The 17,269-nt window shown below is 29.6% G+C and overlaps 1 protein-coding gene across 1 annotated transcript; it reads left to right on the plus strand.

Annotated features, from left to right (window-relative positions):
* The first annotated feature begins 14,779 nt into the window (after positions 1-14,779).
* Positions 14,780-16,700, plus strand: LOC123891178 (ethylene-responsive transcription factor 1-like). Its single transcript, XM_045941019.1, has 3 exons — positions 14,780-14,865; positions 15,373-15,639; positions 16,113-16,700. Exons 2-3 carry the CDS (start codon positions 15,392-15,394, stop codon positions 16,498-16,500), a joined length of 636 nt encoding a protein of 211 aa, XP_045796975.1. The 5' UTR covers positions 14,780-14,865; positions 15,373-15,391; the 3' UTR covers positions 16,501-16,700.
* Positions 16,701-17,269: the final 569 nt, after the last annotated feature.

Raw genomic sequence — 17,269 nt, forward strand, 5'->3', positions numbered from 1 at the left:
CTCCTATGTGTTAAGAACTTGGTAACTATCTAAGTTTATCATGTCATTCATTTCTAATATAACTCATTTAAGCTATGATATTAGAGATGATTGGTTTTCTGGTTTTGATTATTTGACTATTTGTAAATTTTTGTAGTCTATCTTGATACGTCTTGTGCTGGGGAGGCTGTTTGTATTAATATATCTCATTTTGGCTGTTTGAAAAAAAAACTATGATATTAGAGTCTATCCAAATCCGATAAATCGTCTACTTTCGAATCATCGCTATTGAACTATTAGATGGTTAGATGTAACCAAAGTTCTAATAGAAAAAATAAAATGGTTTGTGTCAAACACTTGACAATTAATTTAATTTTGATTTGTACTATCTCTTGGCCTAGGGTCGCTTAAGAATTTTTTTAAGAGAATTTGTTTACTAGATAATCTAAATCCGAATATTTTATGTTGAACGTATATATTCATTCGAGGTAAGTAGTAGGAAGAGATCTAGTAAAGCTCAAAACTAGGTTGAAATTCATGATTCCATTGCTTAGATTTTTTTTCTTCCTTTTTTGGAAGTTGAAATTTATGCTTTGGATTTCATTCACCTTGAATTCATTTTAGGTAGTATATTTTAACGTACCCAATTTATATTTAGGTAAAATTAATTTAAGGGTCATGTTAACATGCATCTTAAGGGTACATGTTAAGTTACTTTTTTTGACGCACATGTTAAGTTACCTAAATATATAAATTTTGTATTTAATGATATAAAATATTTAATGTTCAAAGAGTTGAATGCACAATTTTTATGAGAATATTTACACATTTGTCTCTTAATTAATGACACATGTTAACATTTTTCTTAATTTAAAATATAAAATTTTAAAATAATAAATTAATAAAAATATAACATGACATCAAATATTATCTAGAAGGTATCGTACTCAACAATGTAAATTGAGCACATCATTCTTTACATGAGTATATAACCAAGATATTAGGTTTAAGTGGGTAATGAGCTTCCTCTAAAATATTTTTTTAAAAAAATTTGAGTTCGATTCTTAATTAAAACAACTCTTAATAAAACTTTATTTATTTTGCGGTCGAATTATTAGATCTCATTTAATTTGTTTTGGACATTTGTTTTGGAATCATATGGTTTAAAAAAAGGGTATGTTAACTTTTATCCGGACACATATTAAGCTACCTAAAAATAGAAATATAACATTTAATAATACAAAACATTTAATGTTTAGAGAACTGAATACACCACAAGTTCAATAATTTTTTTTCATATTTATCTTCTTAACATGTGTTATAAGGATTGTTAAAAAAAAAAAGTATTATAAGGACACATATTAACATTCTCATTAGGGCACCTATAGTGTGAAATACAAGTAGATTTTTCACATGTTCCACATTTAATATAAGAAGAAGTTTATTTTCTAAATAAATATTGTTATAAGTCCCACATTAGCTAGAGATATGGTAAAGATAGCTTTTATAAGTGTAGTGCAAACCTCAACTCTTATGCTAGCTTTTGTGGTTGAGTACAAGCCTCACAAATTCTAATATGGTATCAAAGCCTATCATAGATCCACTTTGTTGTTTGTTGTGGAGACCTCCCATATTTGGGCCACCCTTTGTTGTTGATCCCACGTTCCAGCTTGTTCAGTCCTGAACGTGAGGGGGTGTGTTAGAAGTCCCATATTAGCTAGAGATATGGTAAAGATAGCCTTTATAAGTGTAGTGCAAACCTCAACTCTTAGAGCATCCACAATTGAGCACTCCATTTTTTAGTACTTAAATGGTCCCACATGGACACATCATCAATTTATTATTTTTTTAATAATAGTACCTAATAGGTACTCAACCCCTCCAATGGAGCATTTCTTAAAAAGTTCTAAAATGAGTTCCATTAATAACTTCACATCATTACAATATATTTAATTATCTATTTTATAATATAAATTGATTGAATTAATGATAAAATTACAAAATTAGTATGGATTATTTTTTTTATAATTCGGGAAAATAATTAAAATTCAAAATTTAATTTAAAATAATATTGCCAAATTTTAAGAATTACATAATTAAAAAATAATTTAAAATAATTAATAAAATGGTAATTTTGAGAGGAGTAAAATCCTTCAATTTGGTTTTGATTTATATGATACGAGTATTTATTTTTTTTCCAACGGTAAAAAGAAACAAACAATGACTACCAACGTCTATATATGGTTGACATTAAATTTTTATGCCAATTTAAAAGTTGTGATTTTTTTATTTTTTGAATATATTAAATAAAATGGGTCCCATAAAAAGAAGAGAGAGTTTTCTTATATTAGAATTGGTACCTATTAAGTACTAAAATGTGTTGTGCTCCAATGGTAGTACCTAATAAGTACCATGAGTACCTAATAGGTACTTCACCATTGGAGATGGTCTTAAGCTAACTTTTGTGGTTGAGTATAAGCCTCACAAATTCTAATAAATACTATTAAAATAAGTGTACAATGTACTGTTTATAAAATGGGCACATGTACTGTGGAATACGTGTAGATTTATTTTTTCAATACAAATACGCGTACATTATTTTGCCAGTAATAATTAATACCAATAAATTATATTATACTGTAGGATTTGAATTGATTTTCTTTAATAAAAAAATAATTGATTCCCTTTACGTATACAAAAGTATAAAAAAAAACAGTGCACGGAATAATAAAAAATAAAGAATTATTTAGGAAAAAAAAAGAAGAGTGCACATCATTTTTTGTCGTTAAGTATATAATGATAACGTGTCCTATATGTATAATGCTCACTAATTATAATGCTCATCAATAATTTCTATAACTAATAATATAAAATAAAGAAAGCATATATGGAATTTTTATATTGTTTTGACAGAAAGAGTGACATTTTTATATTGTTGAAAATTGATAATCATGAGAGCTTTATGCACATATCTGAATGATCAACATGATAATTTATTGTAGAAAAAAAAATGATAACATTTGATTCCTTTCGTAGTCAGCCAATTAGTGCAATGCGACAATATTTTTGACGAAATATTGCAGAGAGAGTTAGATCCAAATTTAGTTGTAACTTGTAATTGTATATGTGTGTTTAATCAAGACATATTTGAGGTTGCCTCAAAAAAAAAAAAAGAAGACATATTTGAGGTAAGAAGAAGGGATCGATGGTTTAGGACAAAATGTGTTTTTGATTCCTATGAAGTTAATAAATTTGGATTTCAGTCACGTGAAAAAAATTCCTTCTATTTTATCCTTTGTAATTTTAAATTACTTTAGTTTTAGTTCTTAATGTGGCAATGTTATACAAAAATGCTGACATGATCAGAATTTGTTGACTATGGACCATTGCCACGTGTTTAGAGTACGCTCACTTGACAAATTACATGGACAAAAACAAAAATTCACACAAATTACAAGAATGAAAACCAAATTTCGCTCAAATCACATGGACGAAATTTTAAATTCATAAATGTGAAAACATATGCTCCAATTTTTCATTTTATACCTTGTCACAATCATCGGAGAACTTTTTCGTCCTATTTGCTTGATAGGGAGCTTATATAAAATTTTGTCAAATTTTTTGGCAAATAGATTGAAAAGAGTTTTGGGAAAATTAATTTTCACTTGTCAGTCAGCGTTTCTTCCTCAACGACAAATTTTGAATGGGGTTGTAGTTTTAAACGAGATCATTGATTTAGTTAAAAAGAGAAAAGATGATTGTTTGTTGTTTAAGGTAGATTTTGAATGAGCATATGATTTGGTAAATTGGAATTTTTTGTAGCATATGATGATTAAAATGGGTTTCTTTGAAGGTTGGTTAAAGTGGATGAGAGCATGTATCTTTGAAAGTTCATGTCTGTTCTAGTTAACGGAAGCCCAACCGAGGACTTTAATGTTGGTAGAGGCCTTCGTCAAAGAGACCCCCTATCCCCATTTTTGTTTTTAATTATTGCCGAAGGTTTAGCAGGGATGATGAGAAGGGAGGTTGAGTTGGGAAAGTTTAAAGGGTATCAAGTCAATGACAGTATTCAGTTTCAGATCCTTCAATTTGCCGAGGATACTATTTTGATGGGTGAAGGCATCTAGGATAATTTAAGGACTATAAAATCCATGTTAAGAGGTTTTGAATTAGTGTCAGGTTTGAAAATTAATTTTGTGAAGAGTAAACTTTATGGTATAAATGTCGATGTCAAATTTTTGGAAGCAGGTTCATCGTTTCTGTCTTGTCGATCAGACACTATCCCGTTCAAATTCTTGGGCATTCCGGTAGGTGCCAATCCTAGAAGGCGAGAGACTTGGAAATCAGTGGTGGATGCTATGTCTAACATGTTAAGATGTTGGAGGAGGAGTCAATTGTCTTTTGGTGGTCGGATTACTCTTATCAATCCAGTCTTGGCAAGTCTTCCTCTTTATTTCTTTTCTTTTTTCAAGGTTCCTTGCTGTATTTTAAAAGAGTTAGTGAGGATCCAAAGAAACTTTGTGTTTGGTTAAATGGGATCATATCTGTCTACCTAAGGATCAAGGTGGTTTAGGAGTAAACAATTTAAATCTTTTTAATCTAGCATTGTTTTTTTGACGCTTTAATCTAGCATTGTTAAGCAAATGGAAATGGAGGTTTTTATATGATGGAGAAGCAGTTTGGGCTGATTTGTTGAGATTCATGTATGGTCATTTGTCTACTATTTTACTGAGTGGGGATACTAGGTCGAATGGAACAAAGGAATCACTTTGGTGGAAGGATGTTATAGGGTCTCGAAGGGTAACCGAAGAGGATTGTTTAAATCAAATGTTGGTTGTTGTGTTGGTGATGGTAATAACATTGGATTTTGGAAATTTAAATGGTTTGGAAATCATTCTTTTAGAGATTTATTTCCTAATCTTTTTGTAAAAGAAGCTCATCAGCAGAGGCAGAACTAGGGGTGGCTGGGGTGGCTGCGGCCACCCCCGAAAAAATAGGAAATTACTACTATACCCTTAATATTTTTTTAAAAATAAAAACAATATACTAGATGTATATTTAGTTACGCGAACAATATCAAAATGGAGGCGTTAGCCTAGTGGCTTGTAGCATGCTATTACATGTATGTGCAGGATTTTTTTTTAAAAAAATCTAATATTCATAGGTATATTATATATACCGATACAAAAGAAGAAGAATTTATATTTTGTTCTAAAAATTTTTAGCTTTATCAATAGAAAAGAAAAGAAGCACAATTTCTATCTTTTTTCCAAAAAAAAAAAATATTTAAAATAACACAATTTAATTTGTTGATGATCAAATTTGTGCTTATTGACTTAATTTTTTGTATAAATATAAATTTATATTTAGTTTAGAGTTTAATGAGATGCAAATGAATGATTTGGCAGAATAAAAGATTACAATTAGTATAAAATTATTATACTGTTATAAAACTATGTATAAACAATAGGAATAATAGGGAAGAATAAAGAGAAAAGGAGAAGAGAGTAGAATAACATAGTCTGTATTATTCTTAAGTGTTTACTTTACATGATATCTGAGTTCTATTTATAAGCAAATGTAATGGGCCAATAACATGGGCCTAGAACTTATATGGACATCCACTAAATATTCATAACACTCCCCCTTGGATGTTCATCGAGGATATGCCTCATTAAAACCTTACTAGACAAAACCCATTGGGAAAAAATTCTAGTGAAGGAAAAAGAGTACAACATCCTTTGTGTTTGAACTGAACTGCCTCGTTAAAAACCTTACTAGGAAAACCAGTGGGACAAAACCATGGTGAAGGGAAAAAGAGTGCAGAACATATTTATGTCTCCCCCTCATAAAAACAATTATATATGAGATGAAGAAAATCAAATAATCTTCTGTAGTAGTTGCTCAAAAGTTTACTTGGCGATGACTTGTAGAAAATTTGCTCTATCTTCCTTTTATGTTACTCCGCGAATTAGCAGTCTTGCGACGTTATCTTCATATTGAATTGTTGCAAGAACCCTTTAGAAGAAAAAATTACAAATCTCTTGTATGTGATAAATCACGAACTTCAATTAAAACACATTCTTGACTCATCTCTCGTAGCGCTAAAGTTTCTTCATCATTTCATGGGGTTGTTGTTGTGATTTGTTTCGCAGATCTCTATGAGTGATTTTATTTCTTCATGTAAATATATAGTTTGTTTGTGATATATATCATTATGAGGATAAGAGAAATAACCTGCAAATATCTAAAATAACGAAACGTATACTTTATGATATATTGTCAACAAATATTAGGTCCATAATGTATTTGGCCCCAACTGAACTAAAATGTGGTACTTCGGGACCAATTAGTTCTTCATCATTTACTCGAACTCTAAAATATTCTTCAAATACTTATTTTGTAAGAAATGAAAATATGTCAAGCTCATCAGGAGTTTCTTGAATATATTTTTATCATCAACATAAATATAAAAATTTCATTGTCAAATATTTTCTTAAAATAAACAAATTGTCATTTTCATATTTCTCACTTGGAAATATTCAACAAGAATATTATACAAACATGCACATATATTTCTCGAGTATATAAGGAGATTTATTCATGTTTATTAAGTCATCTCTCCAATAGTTTGATATATGTGTCTCACGAAAAATTAAATCCTTTTGGGATTTTCATTTAATCATCATTATCAAGTGAGTCATTCAAACACATTGTACCACATATGTGCTACTAAACTTAATCAATTATAAAGAAGTTATGAATTCACTTCAGGTGAATACACCTCTTGAAAATTAATGGTAGACGTTTATCGTTATTTTCTTTTCGCGCGAAAACTAATTTGTACTAATTATTTTCATCTTCAAGTGTATGGACTGCTGGTCCAACAACCTTTTGCTTTGCAAAGCTATAATATCAATCGCGTCTACCTATCTAGTCAATAATTTCATTGTCTATAATCTTTAATAAACTTTGATCTATGATCCTCATTGACATTTATCACATATATAGCGCTTTATTATGGGCAAAAATATTGTCAACGTTGACTTCATCTCGGTTCCATCATATTTTATCCATGACATAATTTATTGAGATCTCTTTATTTTCATATATTTCAGGTACCTGATAAGTTCTTCTGGAACTCGAAAAATCAATTATTCATATCCTCACTTGGGTCATCTTTCTTTTTAGCTCTTTTTTTTTTATTTGAGGATTTTCATCTTTGGAACCGATTAGCCTACCACGCTTCAGGGTGGTTAAATTTCATTTGCTTATCCAATAGGGACATCCATTTTGATTGGAGCCTTAGCAGCTGTTGATTAATTTCATAGACTATGCAAATGAATTATATGTCTTTAGAACTTCTGGTTCATACTAACTTGTAAGAGGATCAACACGAGATAAAATTTATTTCAAGTAATTCAATTGAACTTTTGGTTCACAATTTCAGCTGCTTATTCTCTCCCCCTAATATTGGGAAAACTAATTCATCACATGAGAACTAGCCTACATGGCTGAAAATAAGTCCAATTTTTTGTTTTTTTTTGGCTCAATATACTTTATAATATATATCAAATATATTTTCCCAATATTCTTTAGGAACCGTTTAAATGCATTATATTGGAGCAATTGCACATACACAACACATCCAAAAATGCTTATATGGGAATCATGTTTATAAACCAAAGTTCAAATTGTAAATTAGGGGAGAACTTGTAATAACTTGTTGGCTTGATGCGAATCATTATCTCACATACCATATTTGAATGTTCCCAAAATATAAAATTAGAAGTCATGATCTCATAAGTATCGGTCATGCAATTAAACTTTAGACGTCTAAAGAATGGATCTTCAAGTCCATTTTTTTCTTGTATGATCATATTTTATTCGATATCAATTTCAACTGACATACAATACTTATCAAATATTTTCTTAGAATTAAGAAAATTAGATCTTAGCAACACTATTTGAGAAAACATTTTCACAATCTTCTGGTTGTGAGTTAACAACATGCATTTGACCAATTTAGTTGATGCATCAATTCAAGTCACAAAATGTCTAGATGGTCAAATTTCTCAAATTATCAATTTCTTTTGGGAACTGGTAACACAAAAATTATTAGAATGAAGGAACTTCAGGTCCTTCAATACATAACTATAGTTTTTTTTTTTTTTTTTGCATCATAATAAATCCGGGATGACCCAACCGGTCTTGCCAACGATAAATTTAATATGATTTGTAAACTTCTGGTTTACAATAATTTTTGCTATGAATCTTCTGGATTCTTAGTTAAAGTACATCATATTATGGCTCTTTCGAGCTCATAATTTAAAACTCAATAAATTTCTATTAGCTTTTGAGGAATATCATGCATTCTTAATATTTACTTGAGTTCCTCTAAATAACAATATTTTAGCTCTTCTGGTGCTTTCAATAATTCTTGCATCACTATTCGGCATCTCTCCATTTCTTGTTTCAATATGATATTCATTTAGACGAATATATCTTTGAAACTTAATAAATTTCTATAGGACTTACTGCATTAGCATTGTGCTTGTTCTTTAATGTAACAATACATTATCTCTTATGAAGCTTTCGATCATTTTTACAGTACCAGATATGATGCTCACATTTGATTCTTTCATTGCCAAGGATGCGAATGATAATTTATTGTGCATTGTTGCACAATCAGCGAGATAAACATTTTCTCTATGAAAATCAATAGTCATAGCTTAACAAATATGATATTTTAAGCATCAAATTTTCTAGTGCATTTCAATGCTTACACTCTTTCTTTGTTGGAACTATTAATGAGTCTTCTTGATTCATAGCTCTATTATATCATACTATGGTTCTTCAGGACTCATAGTTTACTTGTATTGTATATAATAAATCTTCCGGATTCGTAATTTATGTTTATTTTACTACAATTATTCTGAACTTGTAGAGAATGAATCTTCAGGATCTATATAAAAAAAATTATTGCTTCTTTTCATAAATAATGATAAATATATACTTCTAATTTTAAAAGTCTTGCACACAACACTATAAATTTATGTGGCATCAGTAAAAACGGTTTTGCATTTATCACCTTGCCTGTAGTTACGTTTCAAGTGATAAAAAATAAATTGATTGTCTTTCAATGCAATAAACGCATGGGATCAATGCCTTTAATTAAACAAAAAAATTGAGTTGCCTATTTGTTTATGAAAACTGTATGTATGACATGATAATGACATTCAAATAAAACTCAAATGAATTTGAAAAGGCCTACATAAAAAATAGATCCGTAATAGAAGATAAGTTAGATTTTAGAGTACCATAATATTAGTAATTTAGTTTGATTTCAGGAAAAAAATACACGTGTTTCTTCTTTCTTTTTTTTTTCTTTCTGAAAAATGCCTTAAAACTATAGGTGATTAGTTATTTAGTAGAAAATAAATTTAGCACAAATTTGAAAACAAATCATAACAAAACAAACTTGTTGTATCACCTATCAAATCTTATAAATGTGACTAATTAATCCTTCAACATACTCATAAAATTTGCTACTTCAGGAGCATAATCGAGAACTATATATATACCATTCAATATTTATACATAACGGCTATGAAAAATCATTCTACTACTGTAGAGCAATTATTTATTTATTTTATTTGGTTCTTCGGGAACCATATTACAAATGATTTTCACAGTGTTCAAAGAATAATTGATGCTTTGTGCAATCCTTCAGGGATGCGTGATAAGAGATCTATGTAAGAGGTCTAATTTTGATTAATCCTTCATAGATGCATCAGTACTGAATTGATCAGGAATTCATGGAGAATAAAAATTGGTTTTTAAGTAGTTCGAGAACTAACTATTGAATTCATTTGGAATTCATAAAAATTGATATTTTTCTAAGTTATTCGGGAACTAGGTTTGTTGAATTCTTCAGGAATTCATAGATTAAATTTATTAGTTCTTCAGGAACTAACTAATGATTGAATTCTTCGGGAATTCAATATTAAATATTAAATTTTTCATGGAACTATATAATATAATAACTTGCAATCATTTACGGATGCATGAGCATGAATATATTTCTTCAAGAATATATAGAATAAATAAATTACAAAAACAAAAACATGATTAAAATTACATGATGCACAATAGCTAGCAACAAGACAATAAAATGGCGGTTTCGTATAAAGAATAATAAAAGCAAAACAAACAAACCAATTATTATGAATCAAGTAGTAAATTAGTAATAATATATTAGAAATACCGATCAATATATCTAAGGTTGCCATGAGGAGTTGATCGTGCGAGAACCATGTGCTGCCACAACTCTCCTGTCACCGGTTCACAAGCTCCCCTTTGCATCACCGTTTTTTTTTTCTTTTGCTGCCATGTCTACGACGTAACTTTGCAATGATAATTTGATAGAGTCTCGTGCTGATAACGTGTTATAAAACTATGTATAAACAATAGGAATAATAGGGAAGAATAAAGAGAAAAGGAGAAGAGAGTAGAATAACATAGTCTGTATTATTCTTAAGTGTTTACTTTACATGATATCTGAGTTCTATTTATAAGCAAATGTAATGGGCCAATAACATGGGCCTAGAACTTATATGGACATCCACTAAATATTCATAACATATACATTATAATTTTTTGTCAGCCCACCCCAACTTTTTTTCCCATTTCCACCACTGCTCATCAGGATGTTGCGATAGCAAATAGGCTGAGTTGGAATGGCGAGGCTCCATTGTGGTCATGGCAGTGGTGTGTTCACTTATAAGTTAGTGAAGAGAAGCAGCTAGAATCTCTCAAGGAATTGGTCGTTGGGTTCTCTTTACAACCGAATATCCCAGATAGGTGGCGTTGGCTTCCGTGTTCAGCTGGTTTTTTTTCCGGTTAAATCATGTTATGGAGGAACGATGTACCATCCAAAGTACATGTCTTTGGTTGGCGATTATTATTAGGAAAATTACCAACACAATTAGCGCTTAATCATAGAGGTATTTTGCTTAGTCCACATGATTTGCCTTGCATCTTTTGCTTTCTATATAATGAAGATTGTTCCCATCTTTTCTTTCGTTGCACGTTTATTAAAGGAGTGTGGGAATCAGTTTCTAGATGGCTAGGAAAGAGTTTACCAACAGGTGTAGAAGCTTGGAATCATTTCTTGTTGTTTGGTGAATTGATTAATTCAAATAAAGGCGAGCGGGTTAGACACTTGATTTGGTTAGCCACTACATAATGTATTTGGAAGCATAGAAATAATGTGGTTTTCAATGGAGCTATACCGAATGCTTCATCTCTGTTGGATGACATCAAATCTATTTCTTGGGTGTGGTTTAGTAGTCGATCTGGTCGCAATTCTTTTTCATCTTTTTCTGATTGGTGTCATAATCCTCTGGTTTGTTTCCAAAGCATATACTATAATTTGCTTTGAGTTGTAAGGGATTGAGTACCCCTTGTACTATATATATTTTTTGAATGGCTACTCCCTTATAATATATATTGCTTATAAAAATAAAAAAAATCTACAAACCCCATACATTCATCATTTGTATTTAATCTTAAGATACTTATTTCAATGATGAAATATATATTCCATCTTAATTTCTACATTTAGTCTAGTTTCCTTTATATATTTAGTGTTAATTAACAAAATTTCGTCTTGATAACATACGGTGAAAAGTGACAGAAAGAGAGAATTTTCCTTTATAAATGAAATTCTCTCTTTTTGTCACTTTTCACCATCCGTTATCAACAAAATTTCCCTAATTTCTTACATTATTTCAGGACCCAAACTCCAATTTTTATGATAAAAATGTGAAAGAAAAATCAAATTTATCATAAAGCAAAAATTGTTCAAGATATTGTATGATTTTTCAAAGGCTTCAATATGATTTTGGTCCCTCCAAATATTCCTTGTTTTGATTTTGATTCCTGTAAAAAAAAATTGATTTTTTTTTTATAATTTTTTTATTTATTTTAGTCCTTGTAAAATCTCAAAACTTTTAAAATGGTCCCTGAAGTAGATTTTTTGTTGACATGTCAAATTTTTAATGATTTTGCAGATGCTGATTATACTTCATTTGTTGACGTGTATATTTTAATAACATTTCCAATTAAATTTTCATTTTTTTCATAAAACCAAAATTAATTTTTAAAAAAATGAATTTGGCCCATTTAAAAGGATTATCGTACGTCCCGCGCCGTGAGTTTAGTTCAGTTGATAAGACATTGCATTTTATATGCAGGAGACTGAGGTTCGAACCCCAATCATCGTACTTAATTCATCTTAAGAGTGAAATATCTAGCCACTAGACTACTTTAAAAATAAAAACATTATTGATAGACATAATGTATCTATATAAAAGAAATTAGGGTTAAATATGTTTTTGGTCCTTATAATTTCACAGAATTTTTGTTTTAGTCCCCGAAGTTTGTTTTCACATTTTTTAGTCCCTGAAGTTTCATTAGTCAATGGTTTTAGTCCCTACCGTTCACATGGGTTTGATGGAGCATGATGTGGCAGCAATGTGGCACTGCCACATGTATTTTTTATTTTTATCTATTTTTTGGCTTGCAACGTCACCAATCAATTATTTTTTTAAATAAAAAATTTCAAAATTTCTTAAAAAAAAATTTCAGTTTTTTTTTTCCAATTTTTTTTTCGGTGTTCTTTTTTTAAATTTTTTTTTTGGCACGCTCAATCCAAATCTATTACTAATATATTAAAATCGATTATCACCAAAGTTACTAATTTATCCTTATTATTTTTAATCACGTTGCAAGTTTTATATTCTTCATTGTAATTTCATTTTAAAAAATATATATAGAAAAAAATATATAATAAATACAAAAAAATGATATGTTTAAAAATAGAAACAAAACGGATTATAGATTGGAATTTGGAACAAAACAGAACAATATATTCTCATAAAAATAACAACAAAATAGATTAATATGATCAAAACAATAATCTATTAAACGAAAAATAAAATAAAATAGTCAATAAAAAATATTAAAAAATAAGATAAATATGCATAAAATTAGGAATATAGAAATAGAAACATAAATAATATTTTTCATAAAAAAAAACAATATACTATTAACTATTAATAATACGATAAAATTAATTACTATCAAATTTACTTAATTATTCTAAATATTCCTAATCAAAAGTGTAATTTTTTATTAAAAAATATACAGGAGACCATTATTTTGTAACAGATACATAAAAAATTGGATAATATATCATTGATAATTATAATCAAATTTATTCATTTAATAAGTTTTATAAAAAAACAGCACAATAGTTTCACTTATATTTTAATAATATTATATAAGAAATTATTAAATATTTTAAATAAATTTTCTACCATAATATAATGACAAACTTAAATATCGAATAAAAGTCGATGAAAAAAAAAATTCTAATTATTTGCAATTTCTTCTCTAATTAGTTGGTTTTGTTATAACCAAATTTCTATGAATGAAGAATTTAGAAAAAATAGTTAATTAATAATTAAATTGAGAAAAAGAAAATTAGGTTTATGTTCTTTTAACAATTTGGTTAATTAATAAAAATAAATTTAGTTAATTATAATTTAATTAAATTAAACTAAACCGAACGCAATTTCGGTTTTGATTTCTGGGATTGGGAAGATTGAGAGATTTATGGCGACATGGATTCTAGGTTCTGTTTTGCGTTCATTGCGTTTTTTTTTCTAGTGGTTCTATTACGTGTTTATGGTCTTTTAACAATTTGTTTAATCTAATTTTTCATTTTCTCAATTTAATTATTAATTAACTAAATTATTTCTTTATTTTTCTAAAATCTTTCATTCATAGAAATCTGGTTATAACAAAACCAACTAATTTGAGAAGAAATTGCAAATAATTAGGATTTTTTTTTATTTTAATTGGGATTGGGGGTGCCAAAAAAAAACTGGAAAAAAATAAATAAAAAAACACCGAAAAAATGAATTTTTTTTTTTTTTTTTAAAAACTTATTGATGACGTGACAATCCAAAAAAATAAATAAAAATAAAAAAATACAGGTGGCTGTGCCACATCGCTGTCACGTCATCCTCCACTAAACCCATGTAGACGGCATGGACTAAAACCATTGACTAATGAAACTTCAGGAACTAAAAAGTATGAAAACAAATTTCAGGACTAAAATGAAAATTTCGTAAATTTACAAGATCAAAAATATATTTAACGAAGAAATTAATTTCCACGCAAGCTATAACCAACATAATAAACTAATAATATTCAATTCAACAATAGGAGAAGAGATTGAAACTTTAAACAACGGTTTTTTTTATTTTGTGTGTGAAAGTGACATAGGGTTTTTTATAATCAATTCTTGAACAACTAAAATTTTTTTTTTGTGAAATGGCCATTGGCACGGAAAAAGATTCCCTGCTGTCTGATTATCACGCTGTTACACGCAGTAATTGATTTCTGCCGTTCGATCAAAAATCAACGGATATGATCAATATTACTGAAAAGACACAGTTTTAATATAAACCGTTCGATCTGACATTGACGGCTGAGATCAAACACAGTGTGAAACTGTGTGATTTTTCTACAGCAGCAAATCTTAATCCCATTGGCACAACTCAAATATTCATGAAGTTTCATAGGAGCGATCTTGAGGGAATATTTAAATTAAATAATGAAAAAACAACATGTGGTTTCAATGTCAATATTTGAATAAACAATCTCATAAACAATAATTATTGCCATATATATAAATAAAGTGAGTATAGCACAATATTCCCAACTCCCAAGTCTCAGAGCTTCCACAAACGGTAAACTTTGTGTAAAAAAAAAAAGAAACGGTAAACTTAGATCTAAAACACTTAAACACCACTAGTATACTCCAGGGGCGTCTCCAAGTTTTAGGAGGCTCTGTGCAAAATATAAAAGTGGTCCCTTAATAAAAAAAATTTAAAAAATTATCGATTTAAATTGCATATAATATAAAAAAAAACATTCTTGTAAACATATAAATTATCAATATTAAATCTTACATTAAATTAAATGGAACAAGAAATACAAAATAATTATCTTTGAATATAACGTCAAAAAGGAATATCATAATCTAAGATTAAATTTTATGCAAAGATTAAAATGGACTAGAACTATATTTACGAGTATAGATAACTAATATATTGATACTCATGATATTTATGAACATTAACAATATATAACTATTATTTTAGGGCCTAAAAATTAATCTATTAATATACATCTGATATTTTATAGGTATAAATAATATATAAGTAATATTATAGGACCTCAAAATTTTGAGTTTAGGCCCTCAAAATTTTGAGGCCCTATGCCGTCGCACACCTCGCACATGCATGCGAGCCTCCTCTGGTATACTCTCATCCAAAACATGGCTTCCACCACCAAAGACTCGGATTTTGCATATTTGGAACACATTCAACAATACCTTCTATTTGATGATTACAGCCTTCTTACTACATCAACTGATGATCAATCTTTACCAAGCCCTAAAAGTGACAACGATTCCGATACAATTTTAAAGGCGCGTGAAATAAGTGCACCACCTACATGGAAGAGATACAAGGGCGTGAGGCGTAGGCCATGGGGCAAGTTCGCAGCAGAGATCAGAGATCCAAAAAAGTGTTGGGATTGATTGCAATGTAAGTCCCACATTGCTAATGAAGAAAAATAAGGAGGTTAAAAAATAGCTATTGAAAGTCCCACATCGCTTAGAATTGTGAAGCAAGGAGGAAATCAAAGCTATATATTGGACCTAAGTTCTTTGTTTATAATTGCACCAAGCAGTAACACTTATAAACACTTTAAGTTTATATTTGTGTCTTTTTGTTTTTCTCTTATCTCTTATGCTCTTGTTTAAGAGTATTTGAGATGTAGTTCAAATATTTACTTTGGAGAGTGTGAGTGTATTGGGGCATGGGGTGATTGAGAGTGAAGTCTATGTGTTGTAACAATTTTTACATAGTGTTTATTCTCTGGTTGTCGGTTTTGACAACGACCGTGGTTTTTTCTCCGATTTGGAGTTTCCAAGTTATATTCTTGTGTTGTTGATTGCGTTCTTTTATTTTCTCTATGCCGGTTTTTCCCAACAAGAAGAATGGTGCTAGAGTTTGTCTTGGAATTTATCTGACAGAGGAGGAAGCAACTTTGACTTACGACAAAGCTGCTTTCAAGATGCGTGGTCAAAAAGCCAAACTTAATTTTCCTCACCTGATTGGCTCTGATGTTTTGACATCAAAGTCAAAGAGGGATGTGGTTTTGAAACGAGAGTCACCTGAGCCCTCTTCATCAGAGGGAAGTTGTGAGTCAACATCACCAGGGTCGAAGAGGAGGAGGGGCATGGTTGACCTACTTAACAAATTCGCCAATAATAAAAGTCAAGCCATGGTGGTTGAAATTGAAAAGGCCTCACAAGCAAATGATGATTTTCAGCAATGGGTTAATGAGTTGAATGATTGCACTCTAATCTGGAGCTCATAGTGCAGTTGTTTTCATTTTAAATTTTCTTTTAATTTGTGCAGTTTATTTCCTATTAAATTTTTTGCATTACCCTGTTGATATTAATCAAAGGGTGATGTTTATGCAAAACTACAACAATGTTGTTATTTTTCCAAAGTTCATTTCTTTGGATTTGATGTTAAGTTGAAAAAAAGCATAATAATTAATATGCAGAATTTAAATTTATCTTTTTATAAGACAATATTGATATGAAGGGACTATACTTAAGCACAAACAAGTTGCCAAAATGATAGCAATTTTAGCAAAGCAATATTGATTTATTTAATTTTTTTTTCAAATTGGAATTGGCAATACCACAAATACTATCATCTTCTTAAACTCATTCCTTATGGCAGCCGCTCCACTCTCCTGTTACTTTCACTTCCTGGTTTTTTTTCCCAGCATCATGCATCTTCCCTGTTTCCATTCTTCTATGTTCTCTTCTTCTCTTGGGTGGGTGCATCTTCTCGATATTTTCAAGTTCAGGGGTTAAGTTGAACCCGCTCGGTTCAATGTGACTCCGCCCCTGTTTCATATTTATAAACTAGTTCAACGGCTAAGTTTACTAAACACTCCAAATTTAATCAGCTAGTTTATTCATTATAATCTAAAAACTAGCTAGCTATAAGCTCTTCCGTTATTCGTTATTTTGTACCAAACAGAGTCTTAGACTCAGGCTTACTCAGAATTTTTTAAGAGATTTTGTTCAGATAATCTAAATGCGAATATTTTGTGTTGAACGTATATATTC

Source organism: Trifolium pratense, linkage group LG6, assembly GCF_020283565.1.
Source record: "Trifolium pratense cultivar HEN17-A07 linkage group LG6, ARS_RC_1.1, whole genome shotgun sequence".
Classification (NCBI taxonomy): Eukaryota; Viridiplantae; Streptophyta; class Magnoliopsida; order Fabales; family Fabaceae; genus Trifolium; species Trifolium pratense.

Excerpts from the sequence above, each read along its gene's own strand:
- LOC123891178 (XM_045941019.1), top strand. The coding sequence starts at position 15,392 with ATGGCTTCCACCACCAAAGACTCGGATTTTGCATATTTGGAACACATT. Across the intron at positions 15,640-16,112 it reads GCAGAGATCAGAGATCCAAA|GAAGAATGGTGCTAGAGTTT; the intron begins AAAGTGTTGGGA and ends TTTTCCCAACAA.